Source organism: Haemaphysalis longicornis, unplaced genomic scaffold, assembly GCF_048455015.1.
Source record: "Haemaphysalis longicornis isolate Haplotype H1 unplaced genomic scaffold, Haemaphysalis longicornis Haplotype H1 scaffold_2, whole genome shotgun sequence".
Lineage (NCBI taxonomy): Eukaryota > Metazoa > Arthropoda > Arachnida > Ixodida > Ixodidae > Haemaphysalis > Haemaphysalis longicornis.
In genome coordinates this window covers 253554632-253582625 of record NW_027526295.1, presented here as the reverse complement: position 1 = coordinate 253582625, position 27994 = coordinate 253554632, and the positions used below count along the sequence as shown (strand labels likewise).

Here is a 27994-nt window from a genome sequence, read left to right as displayed (position 1 = left end):
AGCAAGGTTTCGTGTAGAGGTGCTCGGGATTAAAAGTTCTCTTTTAAGTGTTGGTGTGGTGACTTAGTAAATGCACAAGATCTTACAATTGCACTCTATGGCAATGAAATTAAATTTGTCAGTTGGAAGCGGGCAGCTGGAGTTTCACTTCTGTGGTCACAATCTAAGCAAGAAATGCCACTTGTTTGTGTGTGTATGTAAAATAAAGGCTGCTCGCTAGAGAAGGGTGTCGTTGGTCAGGATGTGCCATTTACTACGCTACTGGCGATAATGCCAATCCTTCGCTAAGCCTCCGTCATAAGCTGTCACCCTGTAGAAGACAAGGTCCTAACTGACATGGACGGCTTGTCCAGCCCAGCTGTGTAAGTGACAGGAAACGGTCATACAAAACCGGCACATCAATAATGAATTACCAGGCGAATGATCAAACATACCAGGCAGTCGGGTCGGGGAAGTTCTTGTGGAACCACTCGGCAAAAACTGGAGGAAACCGAGGCAAGAACTTCTCCTTGTAAACGGCCAGCTTGTCTCTGCAGGTGAAAACAAAAAATAAAAAGCAAGGCTCCGATCCAAAGGGGCCTACAAGATCAGTGTGGTAGTAAATTGAGCGCTGCCATTAACACATGCTGAGAACTGCGATTCTAAATGTTTGCTGCATTGTTCAACTACAACAACCAAAGTTTACAAACAAGTCATTCTAGTTCCAGTTGACATGCTGAACCACCCGACTTTTGTAGTTACTGTATATCTTGACCCAATTGGAATTATTTTTGCATACGCACCTGTACACACATGCACGCATGCACAAAAATAACATTAACTACAGCTGAACCCCTTTGTAAGAGGCACGTACCAGGGAGCAGCTTCTGCCTTTTATATAAGAGGTCTCTTATAAAAAGGGTACTATGATTTCACTAACTGATCAAAGCATAGTTCAAAATGGGGCATCGTACGACTAAAATAAGCACAAAGGAAGGCTACAGCATGTTGCAAAAGGCTTATTATTAAATCAAATCAAACCAAATTTATTTCCATAAGCACTGGACACAGGTACACAGAAACACAGAAAACACTGGACTGGCCTTATAATTTATGTTTCCCCCCCCCCCCCGAATTTGTGAAAGAGTTAATTTTTGCTTGCTTCATGACTGCATTTACACTATTTTTTACAATAGCTTAGCACCAGTGCTCGTGGAATAAACATTTATTCCTCCTCCTCCTCCTCCTTCCACAAACTTTCTCTTCCTTCACTGTCTGTGCAAGATGAAGAATCGTAGATGTTGAGTTCACAGGTATTATGAATAACCAGAGTGCACAGCGTCTTTCCCCCCTGTGTCAGGGTTCGTACAGGCTTCAAAAGCAAAAATTCAAGGGTTTTCAAGGACTTTCAAGGACCAGAAATCACATTTTCAAGGCCCCCATCTAATGTTTTATCTGGGATTATTTATAACTTTTTCAACACAATGCAAATTTTCGTTATTGCCAAATTCCTAAGCACATTAGTGCACATTTGATAGGCGCTAAGCGGTTCGTGAATGCTCCCCCAGCTTTATTTTTTATTTCCCAAATGGCTTTTAGAGGTGTTTTTTTTTTCTTCGTGTTTTGCTGAGGCTGTTTGATTTCAAAACTTCATAATGTTGCCTGCATCTTCTGCTTTTCAGCAAGAGTATGAACTAAAATTAAATCAGCAAGTGTTGCTGCAAGGCAGGATGAACTATGTACACGTCTACCATTTGCACATAAAAGCAAACGCAGATGGAGCGTATGAGGCACAGCAAAAATGCAATGAGCGGCCATCCGCAGACTAAATGGAATATGCAAGATAAAGAAGAGAAGCCGGCTTTCACTGGATTGTATCGTGACATGGATTCTAGTGAGGAATGCTGCTCCAAATGTTGCCTCGTAAGAATTACAATCCACCAAACTCGTAATTTCATGCAATACACTGAAACTTGATTGCTACAATGTTTCTTCACATTTTTAACACCTAAAATCCATGACAAACACTTTAAATTCTTGTGAAAAGACAGGGTCATTGGCTCTCTCCAGAAAAATCAAGGGTTTTCAAGGACCATTTAAAAATTCCATGATTTTCCAGGCCTTGAAATTGACACTTCTAAATTCAAGGGTTTTTAAGGTTTTCAAGGACCTGTGCGAACCCTGTGTGTGCTCTGGTTATTCATCAGATTGATTGATTGATTGTAGGGTTTAACGCGCCGACGCAACGAAGGCGATGAGGCGCGCCGTAGTGGAGGGCTCCGGATTGATTTTGACCACCTGGGGATCTTTAACGTGCGCCGAAATCTTGTACACACGGGCGTTTTTGCTTTTCGCCTCCATCAGAAAAGCGGCCGCCGCGGCCCGGAATCGAACCCGCATCCTCGTGCTCAGCAGCATAACGCCTTAGCAACTGAGTCACCGCGGCGGGTAGGACCAAATGTACCACACCTGCAAACCACATGGCACAAGACTCATGTGTAGTGTCGCCCAACTGCGGAAAAAATACCTATAAATAAACGTTATTCATCAGGCTTTCAGGACTCGACATCTGCAATGCTTTTTGATTGGGAGCAACACGATTTGGAGAGCCCACTGTGCATTCCCGGTGGCTCGCGCAGAATCCCGCATGCATGGTCGCACCAGCATGCCCGGCGGTAAGCTTTAACCACTTTTTTATGTTGCGTTTCCGTTGGCAGGACTTCTCATCGTCGTTTCGTAGCCGACTGAACCACTGTGTGTTTGCTGAAGTTATGATAAGTAGTGACTGTGGGTATTTGATTCCACAACAGACGCAACGGCAGTGCGTAACTGGTGGCACCACATCTACAGTTAGACTGTCTGTCACAAGCAAGATTGTTGACCAAAATTCAAGGATTACTTGTCCTTTATAACAGTCTGTTATAAAAGAGGTCAATTGAATGGGCAAGGTAGGGCAACCATCCATGTGGGTGAATAGTGTCTCTTATACACACTTGTATCTTGCATCCATGCCTCTTATAGCTTGTATTCAGTGGTGAGGCACACATGCAGGCAACCATGGGAGTGCACTGTCACTGGCTACGTCGGGCTCCGCAGGATGGCGGTACTTGTCCGTGCTAAGCACACGATTTGGGTTGGACGTTCCAAACTCTACCCCGCTGAACGCAAAGTAATGCCTCGACTCCAATGTGACTGCGATGTATAGCACCTCTGGTGACACCACCATTGAGAATCGGGTTGAAATGGAGAAGACGACGAACGCCGGTATTTTTTTCTTCTTCGGCGTGTGGGTGCAGTGGCGCAAGCCGCACCATGTTCGTGGGGCAGCGGCCATGTCCGTGGCCGTTTACAGTGTTGCCAAGTGCAGAAATTGACAGCTAAACTTTTCAAGGAATTTCACCTATAACGAGGTTCAACGGTATAATTAAAGAGGAAAACAGTACGCTGCATCCGTGATCCAAATCCCACTGCAGAATAACCCTAAACGTGACACGGCCTCACAACACCCTACCTTTTTTTTTCTTTTCTGAACCTTTCTGTATGAGTGGAGTGTTCATCAAGACCTTCTTTTGAAAAACGGTGGCAACTTAAGGGGGGACGTGGCTTTCAAAATCAACTTTTTTATTTCTTTGTGGATTTTGATGAAAATTGGCACAGCAACTGGAAATGCTTCCGTGATAACACCATAAAAATTTCAAACTAATATTTTGAAAACTTTTTTATGTATTAAATTTTCTTTCTGTTCCGCTTGTACCGAGCTTGAGCGGCTTATAAAACACGATAGAAAACTTGTTCGAAGTGCTTTGCATTCCCAAATGAATGGACGAGGTCGTGACAGTTTTAGAATTTTTTTTTTACAACACAATGTTTTTTGGTTTTCATTTCTTTAGAGGTTAATGTGCAATAGGCATGTTGACTGTGAACGATTATTCGAATAAAAAAATCACAAAAAACAAATCTGGAAAACCAAGAGTGTCACGACCTGAACTGTTTATCAAGGAATGTAATGCAAGAAACGAAATCAAAATAGACCCAGCGGTCACAAAAAAATCCCTGGTACAAGCGACGGAGGTGGCAAAAAAAACTGTTTTGAGAAAACGGCTTCCGAAGTTGCAACATAGGTTTCACTTATCAAAAGTCGTCATGGTTGTAGCCTTTCATGTCCTTTTGAACATGGGGCTTCTGGAATGCCTTGCCTTGAAATTGGAGTGCCTTTTACAGCCTTTTTCTCTCCAGAAAACATCATTTTCAGCTCCTCCGTGAAGAGTACATACCCCACTTTGCAGACCAAACGAAGGGGGAGATGGGTTTCAATGGGCTTTCAATGCAAAGTAGGTTAGCTGGTTGGCTGTATCGCACTGAACAGCCTCCTTTTGCAGTGCTGTCACCATGGCAACAAGTTGAGCATTTTTTTTAATTAAATTTGAACATTTTTGGCTTTTTTTTTATGTTTTATCATCTTGCCTGGCACAGCAACTTAGTACTCATACGTGCAGAGGTGTTCATTGCCAAAAGTTTGCATACCACAAGGATGAAAATGAGCTACTTTGAAGCTTGGTAGAGTATTCTGCATAACTCCCAACTTCAATGCAAGAGCATATTTTTTTAATACTTTTGACATTCAAGGCATCCAATATTTCCAGCAGCAAAGCCAGTATGCCCTAAGCAATGGTATCAATAATTTCCCTAAAAAATCACCGTTAAATGCTGCGACAGTAACGTACATTTTTAATGTAGAGAACATATTTTTATTCCTATATTACTAACTCAAACCTTTTTGCATGAAAATTACAAGTGCACGGGAAACGTTGCGCAATACGGGCGATATGGCTCGCGCGCATCTCAGCGCACGCTTACCGCGACATATCGAACTTTAATTATACCTGATATGGCTGGTCAGGTCGCTTTTAAGATTAAATCTAACGTCGCAGGCATTAATTACAACTACTGGCGTTCAATCGTAACCGGTTGCCCAGTCATGTGCTGCTCCAATGCGCGTCGGCTATGCCGTGCGCGCCAGCGCGTTTGACGCGTCGACCGTTTCTTTTTCAAGGCTAGCGAGTCCACAGTCAAAACACAGCAATAACTAAGCGTGTAAACATCGCAAACCCGACTAAAAGTTCACTTCACGAACCGCTATCGCAAGCGCGCGCACCGCGTCACCCTCCGGGGTCTGGCGACGGTAGAGTCACGCGCACCACGAAGCGTTCGATGACCTCCTCCTTTCGAGCCACACAACTTCCCGTAATCTGGCTCGCGATCTCAGGCATTCCCATCGCGATAACGTGCGTGTTGAATACCACAGATTGAACAGAAACTCGGCCGAGCGAAGCGGCGAAAATGAACTCAATGCGCTCGCTACGCAGCTCAGGCGGCCGCCATCTTGCGTAGCGCCCGTGACATCCAATCAGGAGGGTCGTTGTTCTGGGAGGACCAATAGCGCTTCAGCATCTATTTCTAGCTTCGTTTGTGCGTCGTTTCTTTTCTGCCGTTTGTGCGTTTGTGAATGAACGAAGATAAAAGAGACGAGCGGAACCGGAAAGACGATCGCTCGGCCGATCTAACCATATCAAAATGGCCGCGCCCGGTGGCACCGTTGCGGAGATAGAGCGCTCCGAAAATTGCCGTTTTTTCGCCCTTTTGCGCTGATAGTTTGTCACCGCGCCTGACAAAAGTATTTTTTTATGCCACTTTGCGACGCTTTTCAGCGTAAAAACTTTGCAGACGCATAGAATAGGAAACATAGAAGCCGAATATGCGGGTTTCAAAAAAACGATGTTTTGGTCATTTTTCCGAAGTTGAAAGCCGCGTCCCCCCTTAATTAGGCACACGGGGCCCAAGAGGTGAGGAGGGAGGGGGGGAGAGAGAGAGAGAGAGAGAGAGAGAGAGAGAGAGAGAGAGAGAGAGAGAGAGAGAGAGAGAGAGAGAGAGAGAGAGAGAGAGAGAGAGAGAGAGAGAGAGAGAGAGAGAGAGAGAGACGCCCTGTGCCAATTAGGCGAGGCAGCGAGCCAGAACCCACTCGACGCTGGCGGTGAGCTTGGGCATCATGTCCTTGATCTCCCTGCCGAGCACCAGGATGCCCTTGTCGCGGTAGATGCGGTTCAGGATGAGCCGGAAGCCCTGCAGGTCCGGGATCCACTCGATGAGGCCACACTCCTCGTTCAGGGGCACCACGTTCTGGAAGGAGAGCAGAGGCGACAGCTGCTCCACAACAATGGGACGTGGGAAGGCACTAGGTGTGAGCAGCACCTGCACGATTCAAAGAATCTTACTGGGAACGCAAGCCCTCGCTTGCTGCGCTGTTTGTACTCTGTCGCAAGGTTATGAGGGGGCTACGAATATCATCATAGCCGAGTAGTGGGTTAACTGCACAACAGTACGATCCTGTGAAATACACATAGTGGCTGTTTGAGAAAAAGTTTGTTTATGGAGAGCTCTATTTGCTCAAGAGCGAAATTTTTTATAAGATCAAATGAACCTGAAGCTGTGAAAGCATAAAAAATAATGGAGGGTAGGGGACGTGCTTGCAGCTCACAACTATTTGTCTCCTCATGTTGGCTCTGTTGGCCGGCTTTACAGTGGTAGCTGCTAGCACCCCTCCACCCTACCCTATGTATAGGGGTGAAGGATGAACTGATTTGATGGCGTATTTTGGTGCTGGGCATGCAATTCCAAATTCTGAACACGTGTTATGGAAACCGTATCGACCTGGTCTTGCGGTGGGATCTGGAAGCCTCCAAGGAGTGCCCTTGAAATATTCTTCAACGGCCAGAAAGAGATAATAATTAGACATCCATAAAAGACAAATTCCCCCGTGCAACTGAATATCTTTGTACAGGTTGCACATAAACGTGTAAACAACGAATGATACACCTGTGTATCTGCCACCTCCAATGTTGCCTCTTAATTTGCAGTATAGCACACAGTAAATGTGTGAAATGAGTAAATGCAAGCTGCCCTTACAACATCTAAAAAGTAGGGGTGTGCGAATATTCGAAACTTCGAATATTCGATTCGAATTTTTTGGTATTCGATTCGATTCGAACGGCACTTTTATTGTTCGAAATATTCGAACCATCCAAAACTAAAAAAAAAAAAAAATTCAGGACGTGTCTCAACAGCAAAGTCGCGAAGCATATACACGGCGAACGATACGTGCTTTCGCAGACTGTATCGGTGTTTATTCGTGGTTACAGTGGAATCTCGATTATACGATTCTGGGTGATACGAATTTCCGAAAAGTTTCGGCGAAATTGCATTGTTTGCAATGTGAAAAATTTCGGCGTACGAACGGACCTGCGCGGCCGGCGGGTACGAACGAGCAGGCGAGGCCACCCGACTGCCGATCGAGCAAGTGACGGCTCTCTCTCCCCTGTTTGTCACTCTTTCTCCAGAAATGGCCGGGCTGTTGTTTTCTGCTCGCGAAAACGCGCCGCGCACGCTCCACGCGCGCTGACACCGCCGCGAAACCACCCGCACGCTGCACGCGGCGCGGCCGGCGGCGGCAACATGGCGTCGGCTCCGGCCGTGAAGTGGCGCGGGAACTGGAGCGCCCGCTTCTAACCACTCTTTAAAATAAGGCTCAAGGGAGACACGAAGTTGCTTGTGCGGTAAAGGAGCTGATAATGCATGCGAAAACGGTACTATAAAACATCATCCCCACCGCTAGTGAAAGCGCCCATGAAATATTTGTGGGGGTGCTAAGCCTAACCATCTCCCGCGGAGCCAAGCCGGCTGTCTCGATCGCTTCGCAAGTCGTCAGGCTCCTCCATTCTGCCGCGCGCGTCGTGCGTCATTTTCTGACCGAGGTAGGCGCGGGCGCGAAATCGTCGATGCGGGCGTGAAAATACAGCGTGCGCAAAGCCGAGGTGAGCGATATCGCGTGCAAAAACGCACCATGCGGTTCACGCTTGACTGTTGCGGCGTGTAGCGAGCTTGGGCCACTTGGGCATCGCGAGTGAGGAGATGAGCGCGAAGCTTTCCGTGCTCCAGAAAGGACTGCTTTGCGACATGGGGGTTAAAAAAAAAGCAGAAAAAATCAAGAATTTCTTGACGCGAAAGCAAGAAAAGAAATAAACGAAAACTTTTTTCAGCGCTCAATTTTTTGGTCTGTGTTGGTTCATACGAATTTCGGATGATACGAATATTTTTCGCGGTCCCGCAAGATTAGTATCATCGCGATATTACTGTATCAGCGCGCGGTAATGTGTACGGATGCCGGCCACTAGTGTCTCAAGTGAGTGGCTGTTTTCGGTATCTGGCAGAGTCGTGACGAGCAGGAGCTCACTGCTCCCCGAACATGTCGAGCAGTTAACCTTTCTTCATGATAACATTTAAGTGAGTGCAGACCTTAACCTGTTGAGTGCAATGGTACTGCGCAATTCCTAATTTTACTTTATGTGATTTGTTGTGCAGTTTTTGTGTTTCTAGATGGTGAAAACTTTAATTTTACAAAAAACAATAAGTATTCGTATTCGAAAAATATTCGAAAAATATTCGATTCGATTCGAACTTTGTTTTCATTATTCGTATTCGCTTCGAAATTAAAAAATTGATATTCGCACACCCCTACTAAAAAGGCATGTGTACCGTAAGCATCACCAGGTGCATTTATTTAACATTTGCATGTCATTATGTCACAGCTATTTTCAGAAATGCGCTCTGTCAGCCCCATTTCGCCATCCGCAATCTGTTATGTCACAAACCGCAGTGTGGAAAAATGTATGGGGTGGCGATACCCATGTTCACAGTTTTGGCATTTTCTGTGTTAGAAGCAACCGATGTTGCTGCGAGCTGTGGTCTACCAACGGAGGCCAACTTGGCCGCTTACTTGAATGCCGTTAACTTGGCCGTTTACTTTAAATAGAAGAACGTACGTATGTGCGAATGTGCAGTCTTCGCCTGAGGCCCTCGGCATTCTGCTTCAGGTAGCGGTTCATGAGGTTGTTGAACTCCATCAGCCGGCAGTCCTTGCGAAGGTCATCCTAAACAGCAGTAACAAATTTTTGAGACAATGCACTTCACAGGTTCATATTGAAAAGGTACTGTAAACTGTAGGCTTTGCCTGATCGAATGCATTCTCTTCACGACTGTCCACTATTCGGTCCACTGATTTTCAAGTTTCATTAATTCTGACTGCTTACATTAAATTTCTGACGCTCCAAACACGACCCTGGGTTAACACAGTCCAGCAGAGATTTATAGTAGGACTTGAATATTTCCAGGGAAAATGCCAACCGCCATTAGCAAAGCTGCTTAAAGACTGTTATAGTACGACCTACATCCTTTGCAGAAGGCATTAATTACCTCAACAATGTAAGCATACATTACGACAATGTTTACAGCACCTCCCCATTCAGCTTGCTCCTCACACGAAAATCAAGCACGTTAGCGGTCGTTACGCACAAAACAAAACAAAACCAATGCCCATGTCACCTAACCAGAGAAAACGTCATTAATTACATTACTTAATCCTCCATGTCACCTAAACAGAGAAAACGTCATTATTTACATTACTTAATCCTCCAAGAAAACATAAAAATTTTCCACCCTGTGTAGGGACATTCTTCCTCCTTCTATCATTCTCTCACAGAGTATTTGCCTCAAGTCTACCTAACCATGAATGTATGCACCTATACAAATACTCTAGGAAAGGACCTCAAGACAATCACCATTGTTCAGAAGTTCGAAAACCTATAGTGGCATTCATATCCAGAATGAGTTTCAATATGAATTAATTATCTGAGCATCAGCAGGAGCGATGGTGGAGTGTAGAAACAGGATGTTGGTGCCACGAACCTTCGGTTTCAGCATCATGGCATAGGTCTTGCCATCACTGCCTTTGACAGAGATCTTCTTAGGCTTCTGGAGTGAAGACAGCACGTCAACCTGTCAAAAGAATGGAAGAAAAAAATTTTTGTAAGTAAATCAAGAGGTGCAGTACGAATTCGCAAGGTAGGTAGAGTACATAAACGCACAAGCAAAAACTTTTGGTTAATTTGCATTGCTGTGATCTCAAAATAATCATAGGTGTGTGAATATTAGGCAATTTTAATACTTCATTTTCCACACTCTCCTAGTTTCACCAAAACACAGTTTTATGGCAGTTGTTTCACACGCTGCTAGGACATAAAAAAAACAACAGCTTGCATAACAACCCTTGACGGCAACAGCATTATGATATGTTTACAACATTTCCCCATTCACTGCTCAAAGCAAAGAAGCCTCTTTCATAGTTATTGTCTATGAAAACCCTTCTTGATTTATTGTTTACAGAAAAAAAAAAAAAGAAAGCATATAACCTGGTGCATCAGAAAATAAAGTGCCAAAAAGTATGTTTTATTTAACATGATCAGGTAAATTAGAAAAGAACAGAAATAAAGAAAAACTCCACGGGGACTTAACATATAACTTCTTGATTGATTGTAAGGTTTAATGCGCCGACGCAACGCAGACAATGAGGTGCGCCGTAGTGGAGGGCTCCGAATTATTTTCACGACCTTGGTATCTTTAACGTGCGCCGAAATCTCGTACACACGGCCGTTTTTGCTTTTCGCCTTCATCAGAAAAGCGTAAACATATAACTAGTGAAACGGAAAAGATTTAATGTTCAATTGAACACAACTGCATGGTTCTTCGAGTTTCCGCTGCGAGCTACGTTTCCGAGTTCGTTATTAAATGGTGTGTGTTTAAAGCTGCTGCAGCTGCACTCTCTGCTTTCCACAGAGCTCTGCACATGACCAGGCATTGCCTAGCAGAGCGGTATGGGATGCGTCAACGGCGGAGAACTCTGAAGTTGGCATTTGTGCTCGATGGGCCATGTAATGCTTTCTGATCAGTATTAAGGGGGCACATGGGTCTTTGGGACCGAAAAATTGCCCAAGAAAGAATTTCTCCAGGTATCACTTTTCTCTTGATTTGCACAGTTCTCCCTCTGAAAATTCCGTACTCGGAACAGTACCAGGTACTTATAAAAGCCATAGAGGACACACTTCAACAAAAAAAATTTTTTTTCACAATTCCCCACTTCTTTACCGTGAGTGGTATCGCCGCGGTAGAAAATTATCGAGAGGTACATCCCAGCATGTAGTGCAGCTAGGAAGATCATTTCTTTTGCACTGTGAAGCTGAATGTCTAAACCATTTAATAAGGGAAGCAGATTTTGCATTTTGTGCTTCAGTGGTTTTTTTTAATTAGCATTGTTTTTAATTGGTTAGCAAAAAAACTTCAAACGCAGAAGTTAGAACTGATGTAAACTTGCATGTGATTGCAAAACAAAAAACTGTTCCCCACAATTCATTCTCCACAACTTCTAGCATCTATTGATACCTTGCTGGTAATTTTTTGTTGAACAGTTTTTCCTATTGCTCTGAAGAAAATCAAGAAAGATTTTTAATTAACTCAGGAACTAATTATCTCAGATCAAAAGTAATTGGATATTTTAAATCAGTTAAAAAAACTGAACTAGCCCATAAAGTTTCGTCAAAATTGGTTGGAAAGCAAAAAAAAAAAAAGTTTTTAAGACCAGTGTGCCCCCCTCAATATGAAGAAGTTGCATGCGTATCAGCCCACTGTTTTGCTCTGAATACACCACACCGCCTTAGGAGATGCAGTTTTCACAGGGTGAACCAACACACAGATTCCGGATGAAAAAGACAAGGCTCATCAGGTGAGCAAAGAAATTTTGAAACTGCGAAATTTTGAAATTTTGAATTTTGAAATGTCTGTGGATACCCACAAATCAGCCTGAACTCTTATGATTAGCACTGTACTGTAGCGCAGCTTGCAGAATCCAGTAAGACTGGCTCTGCAAAGACGCCTTTTTTGCACAGGAGAGAGAAAGGGACGCAGTGCCCACCCGGTCGTCAATGGAGACGAGGTGCACGGGTGTCTGCGGGAAGGGCCGGTGGTCCCTGGGGGTGCCACCGCTGGGCAGGGACACCGAGGTGGCCGACTGCAGGGGCAGCAGCACACGGCTGAAGTTCCTGTGCAGGGAAGGCGCATGCACAAGCCGGCTGCAACCAATCCAAAGCCAGCTGCCGCCAAGAATCTTTGTCGCGAATCAAGCCTTGAACGCAAGTGAAGGCAGACAAAGCTGTACTCGAAAGACATAACCAAAAGACAACCAACACAAGGAGGGGAATGAGGTCAGTTGCGCATCCCATCAATGACCACTGTTCAAAGGAGATGCCTCCTGGCTTCGCTTCAGGTCTGCTCTTAGAAGGACGGGAAACTGGATCTGCTTGGGAATCTGGTCATTTACAAAAGGGCTAGATTAAGGTTAGCAGTGTTGCATCAAACATAGTTTTATCAAGGACCCTGAAACAACGAATAACCAAAAGTTGTTGCCTGCAAATAACAATGCCCGATTGTGTATTTTAACCGCATCGTTAATTGTGTATGTTAACCGTGACGTTACCTGGTACATTTAAGAAATAAATAAATTAAAAGTATCCAAAGCCTAAGGCAACGAGCACACTTGACTCAAGGTCTGAACCATGTAAGGAAACAAAAACAGTGCAAACAAGGCTCCCGTGCCATACTGTATCTAGCCCGCATAATAACATCTGATTTATCTTGTACTGTCCATGCAACCAGCATAGACTCGGTGACCTCAAGACAGTTATGGTGCTTAAAAAAGTGCTTGAAGCACTGCCCAAGCCAAGACAAAACCTGTATCCTATTATACATTTAGTGTGTTTTCTGCTGGAATACGGAGACGTCATCTCGGACCCACACACACACCCACAAAAAAAAATACGACACTGCATGAGTTGAAGCCACTCAAAACAAAGTGCTAAGGTTTATCTATCACGCACATGGCAGACACCTTTCCATCACTGAACAACAGAACAGGTCCCTAGAATTCTTCGATGCCAGCGTTGTAGCAAAAAATTCACCCAGTGAAAACTTTCGTTTCACTTTTTCAATGGTCACACAAGACATTTCGACGCAACACACGAGACGCGAAGCAAGTTTAACACCATCCTGGTTCCCCACCACCCAAAAAATGCACACGGTCTTCCTTTCTTTCCAAGGATGATAATGGGTTTGAATGCAATTCGAAAATCCTTGCCGTCCCGACCGTACCCCGCCCTCCCCACTACTCACGGCTGCTTGAGCAGTCGGTGCAGGCTCTCCATGTTCTTGGAGATGTACATGACGTGGGACTCTGCGGTGGGCCGGTTGCACAGCTCGAGCAGCTTGTCACACAGGGACAGCGTGTCGTTCAGGAACTTGGACAGCGACGGGTTCTGCTGGCGGGCCAGCTGGAAGATCTCCTGGCACCGCTGGACTCGCATCGGGTACGACGACTGCGCACGCGCACACATACAGTCCAAATGCAGCGCACAAGCAGGGGAGGGCCCCCGTTCCAAATGCACTCGGTATTTTCACAGGTAGGACATTGAGGTCGACAATGATAAAGGCCGCATCAACGCGGCATTAGTGATAGGAGCCTGACCTTGGAGACGGCAATCATCATCCACACTGCCTGCGGGGCGTAGGTAGCGAGCAGGCGGCCAATGATCTCCTGGAACAAACATTGTGGGAGAGGAAGAACGGAACCAGTTACTCCGCAATGGGGACCAAACACATGTCCAAAAGTACAATGTTGTGCATGCAAGAAGCAACCAATCTCCTAATCTCCCTTCTTCCGTGCAGAGAGCAGTGTGAGGCGAGAGTGTGTTCACCTTGAGCTTAGCCGCAACCCGCTCGTGCGAGTGGCAGATCCTGGAGATGAGTTGTGGCAGGGCCGTGAAGAACAGGTAGGGCGGCAGCTGGTCCAGAAGGTTGCTCAGCACCTGGCAGGGAGAGAACGGGGGCGCCTTCCTTCCGCACAGAGACAGGAGGAGACTGTTCACACTTTACTACTACTCAAAAACAGGCATGACTTTAGAGTTCGAAAGGATGTAGAACGGGGCTGGTTGGTACTGCTTCATAATGAACTGCGCTGGGTATATTCAGACTAATGGGATATCAAAGATCTTCCAATTCGTCTGAGTATACCCAGCGCAACTCGATATGATATGACCTGCAAGATTTTCTCTGAACTACTATGGCCTCGAGTTGTCCGCCCCCACACAAATTCGTATCACTGCATGCCACATGACAATCTTCCAATCCAAATTAAGTTGCATGACAATGCATGTGCCAAGATTGCAGAGGTTTGCGCTTGAAGCAACGAGCTTTACCAGTGATCTTCCAAGAAATGTCCCCCCCCCCTCAAGAAGAAGAAGAAGAAGAAGAAGAAGAAGAAGAAGAAGAAGAAGAAGAAGAGGAAGAGGAGGAGGAGGAGGAGGAGGAGGAGGAGGAGAAGAAGAAGAAGAAGAAGAAGAAGAAGAAGAAGAAGAAGAAGAAGAAGAAGAAGAAACGGGCCACCACTTGCAATGAGCAAGGAGTCAACATTGAGTAACTTTCTTCTTGTGCTTGTAACTAGCACCTCGCGCGCTAGCTGACGGCACGCACCCTGTCGGTCATGGTGCGCAGATACCCCTCGAGCTTCTCCAGTCCTGCGGGCACCCGGCGGGCACGGCCCATCTCGGCCACCTGGGAGCCCAGGTCGAACCAGATGGACAGCATGCGCGGCATCGAGTGGTACATGTGCTGGCAGCCAAAGCGCAGGGACTCCCCGTAGTGACGCACCACGTGCACCATCGTGTCCCTGGGATCGAGGGGAGGAGGACAGGGGAGAGGGTAAGGCTGGAATGCAGCACAGGCCATATCCCCTCATAGAGGGCTGTGCAACAACCGAGTGCCCGACAGCTGTAGTACACGCACGCCTTCTTCTCGGGCTTGTCGTTGAGGTTGAGCATGTTGTCGCAGTACTTGGCGAAGAAGAAGAGGCCGTCCTCCCAGCTGGAGCAGGCCCGGGCAGCGCTCTTGTACAGCAGGGCCAGCCGCGTGCTCTCCACAGACGCCGACTCCTCGCTGTAGCGCGCCACCAGCAGCCGCGCCTGCACGGCGAGCGTGTGCACAGGCAAACTCTCAAATGCACAAAAGTGATGCAGTGATTACACAAGCATGCCCATGAATATGCTGGGAACCCATTATGAGCTAGCAGAGGTGAGCGAAAGAAAGAGATGGAGAGCTAGGGACAAAGAAAATGGTATACAACGATGGCAACGTAGTAATCGAAATAATGCTGGGAACCTAACATCTGTTCTTCAAGTTTGGTAAACGCACACAGATATGTACCCTGGGAGGGTGGGGGCAGTGGAATCAAATGCCACCCCTAAACACCTTCTACCCAATCATTGAAACTGATATGCAAATGACAGACTGACATTAAAGAGAGCAGGAACCGGGCTGGCACTGTTTGCTTCCTTGCCCACGTCAGTCTTTCACTCTCGTTACAACCACACACTTCCACCAACCAGCGCATCTCCCCGGTCTGCTTCAGTTCCCCTTTAAATGATCAATGTTAAAGGAGCCATGAGTACAAGTTGGGTTTATTAGAAAGACTGCTTAGTCCCGATAACAATGATACCAATATCATCGCAATCTTCGAACAAATAACGGAGATATTAAAGAAAACGTGTGAAGCAGTCGCAACCCCCCTAGCCAATTTCCCACAACTTTTCTATGACGTCACAGAACCTTGTTTGTGCGATTGGCGGCCGCCTAACTGACCTGTCGCGACGACACATGACTGGACGTCTGTAATGGGGCCTGTAGGTAGTTCTATTCGACCGCATCACTTGAAGGATAACGTGCAGTTAACGCACTAAAAATTATGCTTTATTGTTGGCCCGTGTGACGTTATTCTTGCTCATAACACGTCACTGTGGCAAAAAATTTGAAAGTTTTTAAATACTTTTGGCTTTTTTTCGTTAAAAAAACATCTTTTGTGGCTGCAATGGAGCTGAGTGAGATACTGAATCCTAGTTCTTTCAAATTAAACAAATTTGTATTTTCTCTCCTTGGCTCCTTTAAGCATCTTTTCCTCCCCTACTGGCCATGCCTGAAAAAATCTATCTGAATCAGCCGAAGGCCAGTCTTGATTCACCACGTGTGCAGAAGACAGGTTCAAACAACAGCCCCATCAAAACAATGGGGACAAGCAAATAGTTTGTAGATGTTTTCAGCAACAAAACTGGAACTGAAAAACAGGCCACAAAGAAGTTTCAAATAGGCACAACACATGAGTATGCCTCATTTTTACCAACTGCCTCAACCTACCCAATACACTGAGCATGTTTATGGCCACATGCATCATCGATTATGTGATGTTTCTTGTGGCATTTCTCGGCAGTAACACCGGCCTGTGTGCCGCACAGCATGTAATTACAGTGAAAAGGCCTCGGTGATTGGCTTTTCGTAGGCCCACCTTTGCACACGTGAAACGTTCTTCGGGGGTGGAGGAGGAGTCGCTGCTAGTCTCGGAACCACAGTTGGGGAAGTGGCGCTCAATGCCTCGGTGAAGCTCCGACAGGGCCTTCTCTCTCTCGCCCTGCAAAGGATACGATGAAGCAATGGCCTGCATGTGGCACCCAGTCAGAGAGAAGCCGCATAGCCGCTGCCAACCTTGGCCCAGAGCCACTTGGCCTTCTCCAGGAATATGTCGGGCAGGTCGCATCCCTCGGTTTCCAGCAGGCAGCTGTAGGCTTGCTGAAGGTGGCCGTTCCTGGAGTGAATGAGGAGACGAGATGGGAGAGTGGAGGGTGCGCTGACCCCTGCTAAAAAGCATGTACACAACCTGTGAATCTTTCCAGCACTTAGCAATGACGCATGTGGCTTGTCCGCAGGTAACGTCCCCCCATCTAGCAACGTTTCTCAGAGAGTATTGGTCACTTCACGACTGTGGTGCTTCTTACAAAAATCGATGCATTACCCCTATAAAAGCCATGCACTCACTATTGCTTGGGAAGAATTGCTTTATGTGGCAAAGGATTTCTGAAGATTCGGCTGATGGAATAAGTTTGTTAGGATATCAATCAAGCAAAAAACAATTCCTTTACATGACAAATGGCCCTGTGACAAGTACCACTCTTGCTAATACGAAAAACTTTGATTTTGGGGCGGCCTTTCGTTTAAGAAAGTTATGTTACGCAGCCACTATATGGAGCGATTGTTCTGTCATAGCTGCCGGAATTCTCAAGTGCAAAGCTCATTCACATTCTGTCCCTAAGCAACCAAGCAAATGCAGCCACTGACTCGTGTAACACAGAACAGACCACGAAATGCGACTTTCGTGCGAAGTTTGAGTGCAAATGAAGTTCTCAATTCAATTCTCAAGAGAGGCACTTACTGCTGCCCCACACTTATTACGCAGTGACTGAAGATCTACCGATCCCAGCCAGGCAGTGCAGCCGAGGGGGCTCACTCACTTTCTGGCCAGCTTGGCGCTCTGAAGCCAGCACTTGGCCAGCTCTGTCTGGAGGAGGTCCCCCAAGTCCTCGTGCTTGTGCCTGGCTATGCTCAGCAATGCCCGCCGCACGTTCCACAGGGGTTCCAGCAACAGCGGTGAACACTGCGCACGCACACCCACACACACCGATTACAAGGGCCGTCCGCTTGCGTTGCTCCTTGCATCTCATTGCACGCACCCACGTACTCTGCTGCCCGAGCTACCTAGGCAGTACAGTTCGTGTTCTTTTTCTTAATGGAATTCATGAAAAGCCACGCTATCATCAGTTAGAGCAGTGTTCTCCAGCCTCCAGTCCCTCCCTCGAATGTGGTCCCACCATGCGCCGACTCACCTGCACAAGGCTCTCCCGGACCTTCCAAACTTCGAGCAGTGAATTCAGTGTGGCCTGTTTTTCCTCGCGACTGCAGTCAGAGTCCATGTTGAGTAGCAGCTGAAACCCTTTCTCCACTTCCGTCATGATGTGCAGCCTGCAAAAGAGCAAGCACCGCTGGGGTCGTGGGTCACGTTTTGCAAAGCCACGTTGTGTGACAACAGGTGACTGCAAAAGGACAGATATTCGTGGACTGCTGGGTCACATGTCTCAAACAAGAACAGGCTATACGCCTCGAGCGCTGCCTGAAGGGGCGCCACTGAAATTCCCCTAGCGGCCCGTTTGGAAAGCAGCCGCGGGAGTCTTGGGCCGGCCCCCGTTGTTGCCGCTGCTTTTGGGGCACCTTCGAGACCGAGATTTACCGTTTGTACGCATTCGAAATACATATTTTTGTCAAGAAGTCCGCCTGTTTGCAAATGTGGTGTATCTACGAGAGTGCAAATGTTTCTGACGCGGTCTTAGTGTGGTACATTTGGTCTCTCAGGTCCGCGTCGGGAAACCGGCATATGCATGGAGCTGACTGTCATTCCACTGCTAGAAAATTTACAAACAGTGTCTCCGTAAAGAGCATTTTTTCAGGTGGTCATGCTACGGCTATACACTACGATGTATATCGGTTTTGTGTGCTCACATAATCCAGCGGAGCTCTCATACCTAACAGTTGCCCAGTTACGCTTGCCAGAATCATACCTCGGATATTATTCATGGACAAGCAATCTGGCACAAGTATCCTGAACGTTCTATGAAAGGAGTACGGTGCATAGTACAAAATTACACCCGGTGATTGGCACGCGATGAAGAATTTAAGGCTGGGCCGTCTTATTCTGAGGTGAGCGCTCGCAAACTTTCATCATCTGCTACATATATCATCCGCAGTTGCGGCGACGGGCTTATAGAGTAAGCCGCGTATGCGACTAAACACCATATGACACAGTGATCCTGCAGAAACTAGCCAAAACTAAAATAAGATGGCCTTAAAACGATACCTTTTGTTGTTTGTGAACTGTATGCATGCCTACCCTGTACTCAAAAAATGTGTTCTACGAATGATCAGGTGTTCCTCAACTCGAAAAACAAAAGTAAAGTGAACGCGCATCTTGTGTGTACGATTACTAAAACGTGCATTCCTTGATTTCGCTCCGCATTCGGCCACAATGATAGTTATAAGCGTCCTCCTCCCTCCCCCAATGTCCTGCGAAATAGTGCATTTCGCATACAGTTTGGGTCTGGGGAGTCCCACCTGGCTTACGTTTAAACGAACGTCTTAAGCATTTCCCAAGATGCACTGGGTTTTTTTCATTCCCGCACGGGCCATCTGTTTCTTCCCGACTTGCCGACCATTCATTAAATGTCCGTGGTTTTATTAAATTTTGTTGATTGTGTGCATATATTTAATGATGCAGAGCCTTGCACTATGTTTAACATTTTCGTGTGGCTTACATTCCCTCAAAAGGCAACAGTGGTTGTCAGGTATTGGCATAATCACATCCCTGAGACAGATTTTTCTACGGCGTATATATTCGAAACGAAGCCGCATTCGTTGGACTCGCTGCAAGACAAAACCTACCTCTCACTGTGCCAGTATCACGTCTAAACATGTATTCGGAGGTGACAGTGGTGATATGCTGCTGTTGTTGCTGACGCCCGTAAGAGCAATCAGGAAACGTGCAGAACCGTGTACCCGGACAGCTTTTGTTGGCCTTCGAGCAATTCTACCAAGCCGCAGCTGTTTTTTGAGGTGCCCCAAACGTACTATCTACTCACAGACAGGACCATAGCAAATTGTTAAGGGCGCGGAGAGGCAAAAAGAAGCGAAAGAGAACTAAAACATTGCATGACCCTTATCAGCCACCCAGTGTTCATCCCGTAGACGCCACGGAGAAGCAGCGGCAGGAGGCACAGTCATCGTGAAGCTCGAGGTGTATATGACTTGGTAAGTAACATGCACTTACCAAGATGCATAGCGTGTTGTAGCCCGCAGCATTAGGACTCATTACCCCTAAACCTTGAGGCTGGCACATCACTGATCTCAAAGTTTATACAGTTCCTTTGTGCAGAAAACACACACTACAATCAATTGAAGGTACGCTCTGCACACTACTTTATGTAGTTGTGCAGCATTGCCGGTGCACATAGCACTATCCACAGATAAAGGTGCAAGCCATCATGCGACTCCAATGATGCTTCCCTACAGCCCTCGCTCATGTTTCGTAGGCATGGTCATCGCTACATAATCAGTCATTGGTAGGAGCAGCAAACACCCATTGAAGCACACCAAATGGGCCAACGTGCAGTCGCAAGCCCAAAGTCAAAAGCACAAGTTCCTACTGCTCCTGGCACCAAAACCTGGGCCCCACTTAAAAGCAGCCAGAGTGGGAGTGGGCACCCTGGCTGGAAGAGGCTGAGGCAGCACCCACCTGGAGACGTAGCGGTAGCCCCTCTGGTAGGCCTCCTGCTCCATGGCGGCAGCAGCAAGCGGGCTGGTCTGGTGGCTGCGAGCTTGGGCGAGGCTCTCGAAAAAGGCCTTCTCATCCTGGTGAAAGTATACAGCCAACAGGAGAACGAAGAAGAAATGAGATGAAAGTGTGCAGAAAGCCAGTTGAAAACAAAAGTAGAACAAGCTGGAGGTGTTAAAAAGAAGTGCTGGTCGGAGAATTTTTAGTGCTTAATTAAATAAGCACCACCTAGCAACACATGCACACGAAAATGCATACACACATGAAGGGGGGGGAGACTAGCTCACTGAGACATGTTGGCACAGTACATAAGGGAAAAACAAAGCAAAGATGGTGAGGGCAAAAAAGCAGCAAAACACAGATAGCTAGAACAGCAGCAAAGAAAGGGCATAAAATAATTTTTACAGTAAACACAATTGAGGTAGTACAACACAACAACCAGAAAGAACTAGTATCATGTGGCCAAACTACATACTGTCATGGTGCTTCAACAAAAAGAAAATACTGCGCGGTAATAGTGCGCCGGAGGCTGACCAGATTGTGAGCAGCCAGAAGCAATCGGCCTGTGGCCACTCCCCACGAGCTCGAACTGTTTCCAGGGTCCTGCGGTATCGAGTCCTGTTCCAGAAAAAGAAAAAAAGCAGCAATGTGCACTTCAGGAGGGGGAACGAGGAGAGAGCGATGAGAAGGCGTCCATGAGGAAACAAGCCCACAGCCCACCTGGGTCTGCAGAAACTTCTCCAGGGAGTCCCAGCTGCAAAGTCGCCAGGCAGCTTCCACCTGGTAGTCGATTATGTCCGCCAGCCAGTCTTTCCTGACGGTACAGGAAAAGGAGCAGTGGTAGTAAGCAAGTCATAGGTGACCAATAAAAAGTGCAAAGGCTCATGGGTACCTTTTCTGCTCCTGCCACTTCCTGTTAGAGAGCTCTCCTGGCCTCCTGTGTGCCGCAACTTTCCCGCACGTGTGTGCGTATTGTTTATTTGTCACAGAGTGCTTATTTTTCAGAGAAGCCCTTAATTGCTGTTATTAATTGAATGCACAATACATGAGCTTTTTTTTTCTTTTCGGTAGAAAGAGATAAACAACATGCACACGTGCGTGAAAGCCGCTGGCATACAGGAGGCCAGGAGGGCTCTCGAATCGGAAATGACAGGAGCAGACGACGTACCCATGAGACTTTGCACTTGTTACCGGTCGCCTATTGCTACAGTGAAAGCTGTTCATAGTGCACAACTGCAGCTATGACTGCACCAACTGTGCCTTGGGTGAATGTGTCAAAATGAGTCAGTTACATAGACAGCAAGGAGGTGATCACAGTGAACAACAGCAAAGGTGTGCCACTTTTATCAGAAAGGGCCCACAATGCAGGCCAGACAAAGCCACAGAGGGGGCGCGACAGTCTCAAATTTGCAAGCAAACTGACCTCTCCCTCCACCCTTCTTTAAAGCACAAAAATGAACTCCTGCGCTGTTGGGGCTTGTATCGGCCGACAGCACAAAAATACACATTGGCCGTCAATCACACATCCAACAGATTTCCTCTCTTGGCGGCACACGGGTATTTCCAAAGCACACATCCTGGAGTGCACGGAAAGGTGGAGTGCAACGGGAGGGGGAAAGCGCACCTCTCGTCCAGCAGGCCCGAGGCGTGCGTGAGTGCAGTGCTGGGCTGGTCCAGGCTGAGCAGGCAACTCAGCAGCCCCTGGTGGTGGCTGGCCTGTGAAGTGGGCAGCCGCAGTGCCCGCTCGTAGCAGGCGAGGGCATCCTGCAGCTTCCCTGCACGGACGTGTGGGCGGCAGCAATGAGAAGACCCAAACAGTCAGCCCTTCTAACCATTACTCCTTCGAAGTGCTTGCAAAACTTGTCTTTTTACCCAGAACACTGGCACTAGCATAATTGAGCGGATCCTCTTTAATGCATGCCAAGCCGGGAAAGCTAGTAGTACACTAGTTGACACTTTTTAACCCACCTGTACTACTTTTAAATTGACTCGACCACAAGTTTGTGGGAACATGGCTCACAAGCACAATTTTAATTACTTTTTTTTCATGTCTGTGCAGAAAGGCTGGTTGCTACAACTGTAAACTCAAAGAAGGCAAAAGGTCTAAGGCAGCAGCCATTGCACTGGCCCTCACAAAACGTCCGACCACGCCCAAGATAGTCACGGACTCCAAGCTGGCTTTGCTGCATTTTGTACTGGGGACCATCTCTTCTGAAGCCCTCTGCATCATCCAGAGTAACCCGCCTCAAAAGATGGTGGAGTTGGTGTGGGCCCCGGCTCACACTGGCCTGCCGGGAAACGAACTTGCCCATGCCATCACCCACAATCTCACACTCCGGTCTGGTGTGAGCATCGTCCCTCTACACGGCGCGTGCTCCTCCAAAGAACGCCTCATCACGTTCAACGACATCGTGGAGCACTACCGACTCTCTCGTCGTACGTTCTCCCCCGCCCATTCCTCCCTCACACCTCACCAAACCCGCTATTGGCGACTCTTGCAAACAGACTCCTTCCCATGCAGAGCTCGTCTACACCACATCCACCCCTCATCATTCCCGTCTCCCAACTGTCCCCAATGCGGCCAATGTGCCACTCCGGAACATTCCATGTGGGCTTGCCCTTATGACCCCTTCCTTCCAATCTCCAGCAGCGAGCTATGGAGAGAGATGTTGGGTGGCTTTAGCCAGGAGATTCAGGAGGACCTGGCACGCAGAGCTACCGAAGTCACAGCTGGTCTCTGCCCAGCCGCCACCAACCCTCAGTAACCGTGGCTCAAATAAAAGCTCTCTCTCTCTCCCTCTCCCTCTCTCTGAAACATAGGACAACAAACTATTGGGTTTAGCGGAGGCACTTTTTCCCAGGTTTTAGAAAGCTGCCTTCGCAGAGCAGCCCATCTCCAAACTTTGAGCAACCCTGCCTCCATGGTAACACACCTCATCCCATCATTTTTTCCCCCTTAAGTTGTTCTCTCATGCGATATCTCTGACAAGGACAAAGTGATACAGTCTAATCCCACTACAACGAAATTGCTGGGACGTGTGCAAAATTTCGTTGAAGTGGAAATTCGTTTAGGTGAAATCGGCCAATCAGCCCTAACACACTATGGGAGGGCAAGAAAAATAGCCTCGTATATTTCCGCATTATTGGCAGCATATGCAGTGTTTAGAAAAACGATTGATGCGCAAATGTGCCATGTTTGTTTGGATAACAAACGTATTATTTACCTGCACGTAAAGAGCGGTTACAGGTGCGGGGGTGGGTTGAAGAAATGCAGTCGCAAAACGTATTGCTGCATAACAAGGCATATCTATCGATCTGATTACTTGCAGATAGCTGTTCAGCCTCCCCCCCTCTCCCCCTCGTTGCGGCAGGCAGGAGAGGTGCCGTTATCTTGCCTTCTGACTAGGCGCGACTGCAACTGACCTTGGCAGGCAAGCCGCGCACGCTTGCATTTATCGCCAGCGCGCACTCGTAACTAAGATAGGATGACGCGGGTTCAAGACTAAACACGAAACAATTATTTTTGTGTTAAACTTTGAAGAGCTGTAGAAGGAAAATTGCAATGACAGCTGCTTACAACGCGTACGTGACGGCACTGCGCCACCAGCAGAGCACATTCGCGTGATTTCAACAGGATACGGATTGGCTGTAGCTCCAGCTTGGTGAACCGGGCCTGTGCCTCATGTAAAAACGGAGAGCCACATCGTTATCTGGTTATCACCAGCAAACAATGGCGTCCATCTATTAGGTAGTTTGTTTTCATTTACGGGCAGTAGTGTGGGTGCGCAGCGCACGTGTTCAGAGAAACTGAGGGCCTTGAATGTATAAAAAGTTACAGATAGCCAGCATTATGCTGATATGATTGTAAAATAATTGTTCAAATCAAGCCCCAGTCAGTGAAAATTTCGTTGAAGCGAAAGCAAGCCAGACAAATGGTTCGTTGTGGCGAGGACTTTTTTGCATTGACATCTATGGCTAGCTGACGGGGAATTGGAAATATTTTGTTGAAGCGGAAATTTCGTTGAAGCGGACTTCGTTGTAGCGGGATTAAACTGTAGGTGCAAATGCCAAGATAGGTATGACTCTGCCCAACGACATTCTGTGTCAGTGTGTAAGCTACTAAAAATGTAGTGCAAGCTAACCCCCCACAGCATCTCTTGCGGTTTCTGAACAGGGGTGTGCAAAGAAAGAATGCCCACTCACCCATGGCCTGGTGCTCCACAATCTGGTCCTCCAAGGAGGGCGGGCTGTCACGGACAGCGGCCACCCCTGCGACTCCATCCGGCTCGTCGAGCGCTATGTAGATTTTCTGGAATGACCAACGGACAGCTTTATGGTTCAGTAGGCCTACTGCTTCTGCACTGCTACAGTGGCCTCTTTGTTCTCATGATTACCTCGTAGCGCGTCGCTGCTGGGAAGCATCTTGCGCTGCCTTGGTATATCACCCTCCCCCTCACACTTTTGCCATACTTTCATTCTCCGTTTTCCTGCTTGTTGTATCTCGTCTGTCGTTGGTTCCCCCTTCGTTCATTCAGTTACAATGGGCTATGACGGCGCCACGGAACCACAGGAGCGGGCGCTTAAGTGCTGCACGCTAAAGTTTGTATTCACATGCATGCTTGCAATTTCGTGCCTATAAAGCACCTAGAAGCAGCAAGTGGTGAATTTCGCAGCACTACAGTACAACTGAAACAACTGTACTCCCCCTTTGGCACACTCACAGATCAGTGGAGGAACCGACAAGAAAAACAAACTCAAACGAAGCCTGGGAGGTCTGTGCAGCTGTCCCCACCACAGAGCACAATGCAGCAGGGTATAAAGTACAAGCAGCGGGGGAGATCGCACAAGGCGCTAAGAGTCCCCTTGCCTGCAAGAAGTGCAGGTTGTCCTGCAGGCAGTTGGGGTGGCTGTGCAGGTAGGCCTCGAGGTGGAAGAGGGCCCGGGTGTAGGCCTGGCAGTTGAAGGACACCCTTGCCAACAGGTCCTGGGGGATGCGGGCCACGAAAGACGCCTCCTCGGGGCTCAGCACGGGCCTCTCTGCACGATAGCAGTACACACGGACGCAGTAAGGTAGGGTTACTGTACTGCCCAACCCGTTTCTTTTGTCGCGTTTTCTTTTGCTACATTCAACAAAAGCCCACAAGGTTACCCCATAGCAATCACCCTCTTTGGTACAGTGGGAAACAGAAAAGCAGAAGGCCCAGTGACTGAAACCAAGAGATGGATTTTGGCTACATTTTTCCCATCTACGTGCTTGGAGCCATTGTACAAGCTGGTGCTAGGCACAGTAATGCTTGTTCTCGACAAAATAGCTACATTTTCTTTTGTCTACCTCACATTTAGTCGTACAAATGAATCGAACATGTAACGTGCAGTGAGCCTGTTGATGGCACCATCTGCCGCAGTTTTCAACGTGTAACACCAAAGGCAACTGACATTTAACCCGCTGCAATCGTCCAGGTGGTACTATTACGACAGCTCACACAGAGTTGATGTCTGCCTTTGCCCAGACAAAGATTGAAAGATCAAAGGACCCAGTTCCGCATTATCGGAATGCCCTAGACGGCATGGTTAAAAGCAGTGTAGAGGGACCTGCCTGACGCTGACGCTGATGTGCTTGGTGACGACGTGTTGCGAAACATCTTGGCTCGCACGGCAAGGTAATCGAGGATGGAGAAGATGGTCTGGGAGCAGAGGTGCAGCAGCCCAGAGGCATCGTCGGTCTGCTCACAGTGGTGCAAAACCGCCAGCACTTCAGCCATCACCTGCAGGCAAGCAACCAGGGAAAAGCTCATAGCACTGCTTGAACACTACCAGTTCAAATTCAGTGAGTGGCCTTACAAACATACCTATTCAGTGTGGCAGCCAAGGATCAAAGGAAAAATAAAAAATGGCCCAAGTTTCACACTTCTAAACCTAGTTACCACGGGCAAAAGCGAAGGCTCTGCACTCAGCGTTTTGTGAATGCTTGCCCTTGCTTGAAATTTTGCAGCTTGCTGTCTAGCCATATCCACTGAACGATTAGATTCACCCTTTTGCTTGCAGGTAAGGACGCCCACAGACAGCGCAGCCGATGCGCCATTGATGGTGAGATTGAGGCACACAGTGCCGGTAAATCAGCCTAATCACGTGGTACCACACGGCAAGACTCCAAGTAAGCTAACCGATAAGAAGGAAAGGCGCAAGTAACTGAAGGTCACTCGCAACATGATGAATGACCTTGAAATATGTAGTGCGGTAGAATTTTTGCTCTGAAAACGCTTGGACTGAGAAGAGAGAATAAGTTCCTGAAGTTGTGCACTTGATTTCTCGCTCACATGCATACACGTTAAACAACAACAACAACAACAACAACAACAACAACAACAACAACAACAACAAAAAAAGAAATGCAATGAAGTTATGCGTTTACTAAATAAATTTTCACTTTGGCACATGTGTGGATGCCTGCATGTGTGCTTGTGATCCAAAGCTTTCTTTACACATACGCAATTCAGGGTGCATCATGTAACCTGGACCACCCCTAAAAAGTAAAAAAATTTGTAAGATCTCCAGCAACAAAATGGGTCATTTTTTTCTCAGCAGTGAGAAAACCTCGAACTATTTTAAATTTTCAACAAAAACCTTTTCATTCACGAATCTTGCTGTGTTTTTTTAACCATAATGTTGCTGACCGCCCCAAAATGCAGGAAGTTTTCCCAAAAATTTCTCAAACACAAAACCTTTTGTAGTGCTCAAAATAAAAACACCAAAAAAAGTCGGAGTGCCTAAGAAAACCGCAATTCCTCAGCACTCGCATAATGACGCACTTGCAATCACAGTTCCACAGTTGCGAAAGCTAAAAAACAAATTTTTTTTTGAAACCTTTTTCAGCCTCACAACTTTTCTTCCCAAAGAAAATTTTTTGCAGAAACCTTGGCATTTTTTACATTTTGTGATGGTGGTTTACAACACTGCGATTCAGGATAACTTGGCCAGATCCATTAGCACCCACCTGCTCACTGCCGGCCTGGGCCGTGTTGGCCAGGGCGTACACGACGACACGTGGCAAGAGGAACAGAGTGAGGTTGGAGTCGTTCTTGAAGACCAGCGAGCAGGCGCTGAACACCTTGAGGGCCTTCTCGTCTTGCACCTGCAGCACACGGAGTTCAATGTTCAATCATTGCACAACCTTGATTCTGTGACTCGACAGAACATTGTGGAATTGAATGGAGCCTGGGAAGTCGAGCGTCGAACCTTGTTCAGAAGGTCCACCGTCCAGTTTGCCAGCCAATCGCGGAAGTTCTGCCCATACGTGCTGCCAAACAACGGGTGTGGATAGTCCACTGGCGTGTTTGACAGGACATATCTGAAATGAGTGGGTTGAATAGAACAAGCAGCGAACACACCCATTTCACACTGCTTATGAGCATCATTTGAAAAATAACCAGGGAGAAAAAAGCCTCGAGGACTCACCTGGAACTAAGCATAGGAGTGAAGAACTCCTGCATTTCCGGCGAGAAATTGGACCACAAATTTTGTCCCAACGGCGACTTCTGGTCATTGCACTTGTAAATCTTCAGAATTTCTTGAATGGCGTATGATGAACAGTCCTGGAAGCACATACTTGTTTCTATTTACAGTGTAGACCATTTACATCGTAACCACTTCTAGTGCAGGACCAGTTAAACGCGAGTCTTTGTGACCACCGGTTTGCCTTGCATACAATTCAATGCATACGTGTACTGCTTTAAAATGTGGTTGTTGGAAGCACAATACCATTTATAGTGCGGTTTTACGGCCAGTCCGTCAATTAACTGGTGCAGCTGGGGCATCGTTTTG

The 27994-nt window shown here is 47.2% G+C and overlaps 1 protein-coding gene across 1 annotated transcript in view; it reads right to left on the bottom strand.

Annotated features, from left to right (window-relative positions):
* The window catches only part of Mei-41 (ATR serine/threonine kinase meiotic 41), an 88755-nt gene that overhangs the window by 6806 nt on the left and 53955 nt on the right, over positions 1–27994 (bottom strand). The window contains exons 33-56 of the mRNA XM_077700197.1: positions 27629–27765; positions 27410–27521; positions 27168–27305; positions 25766–25938; positions 25041–25206; positions 24377–24482; positions 21798–21948; positions 20894–20987; positions 20708–20791; positions 20135–20250; positions 17679–17814; positions 17307–17449; positions 16504–16603; positions 16307–16429; positions 14758–14933; positions 14446–14641; positions 13671–13781; positions 13442–13510; positions 13090–13292; positions 11837–11963; positions 9778–9867; positions 8856–8963; positions 5999–6156; positions 435–530 (exon numbers count right to left, since the gene is read on the bottom strand). Coding sequence (XP_077556323.1) covers positions 435–530; positions 5999–6156; positions 8856–8963; positions 9778–9867; positions 11837–11963; positions 13090–13292; positions 13442–13510; positions 13671–13781; positions 14446–14641; positions 14758–14933; positions 16307–16429; positions 16504–16603; positions 17307–17449; positions 17679–17814; positions 20135–20250; positions 20708–20791; positions 20894–20987; positions 21798–21948; positions 24377–24482; positions 25041–25206; positions 25766–25938; positions 27168–27305; positions 27410–27521; positions 27629–27765 — 3113 coding nt within the window. The remainder of the gene's footprint in view (positions 1–434; positions 531–5998; positions 6157–8855; positions 8964–9777; positions 9868–11836; positions 11964–13089; positions 13293–13441; positions 13511–13670; positions 13782–14445; positions 14642–14757; positions 14934–16306; positions 16430–16503; positions 16604–17306; positions 17450–17678; positions 17815–20134; positions 20251–20707; positions 20792–20893; positions 20988–21797; positions 21949–24376; positions 24483–25040; positions 25207–25765; positions 25939–27167; positions 27306–27409; positions 27522–27628; positions 27766–27994) is intronic.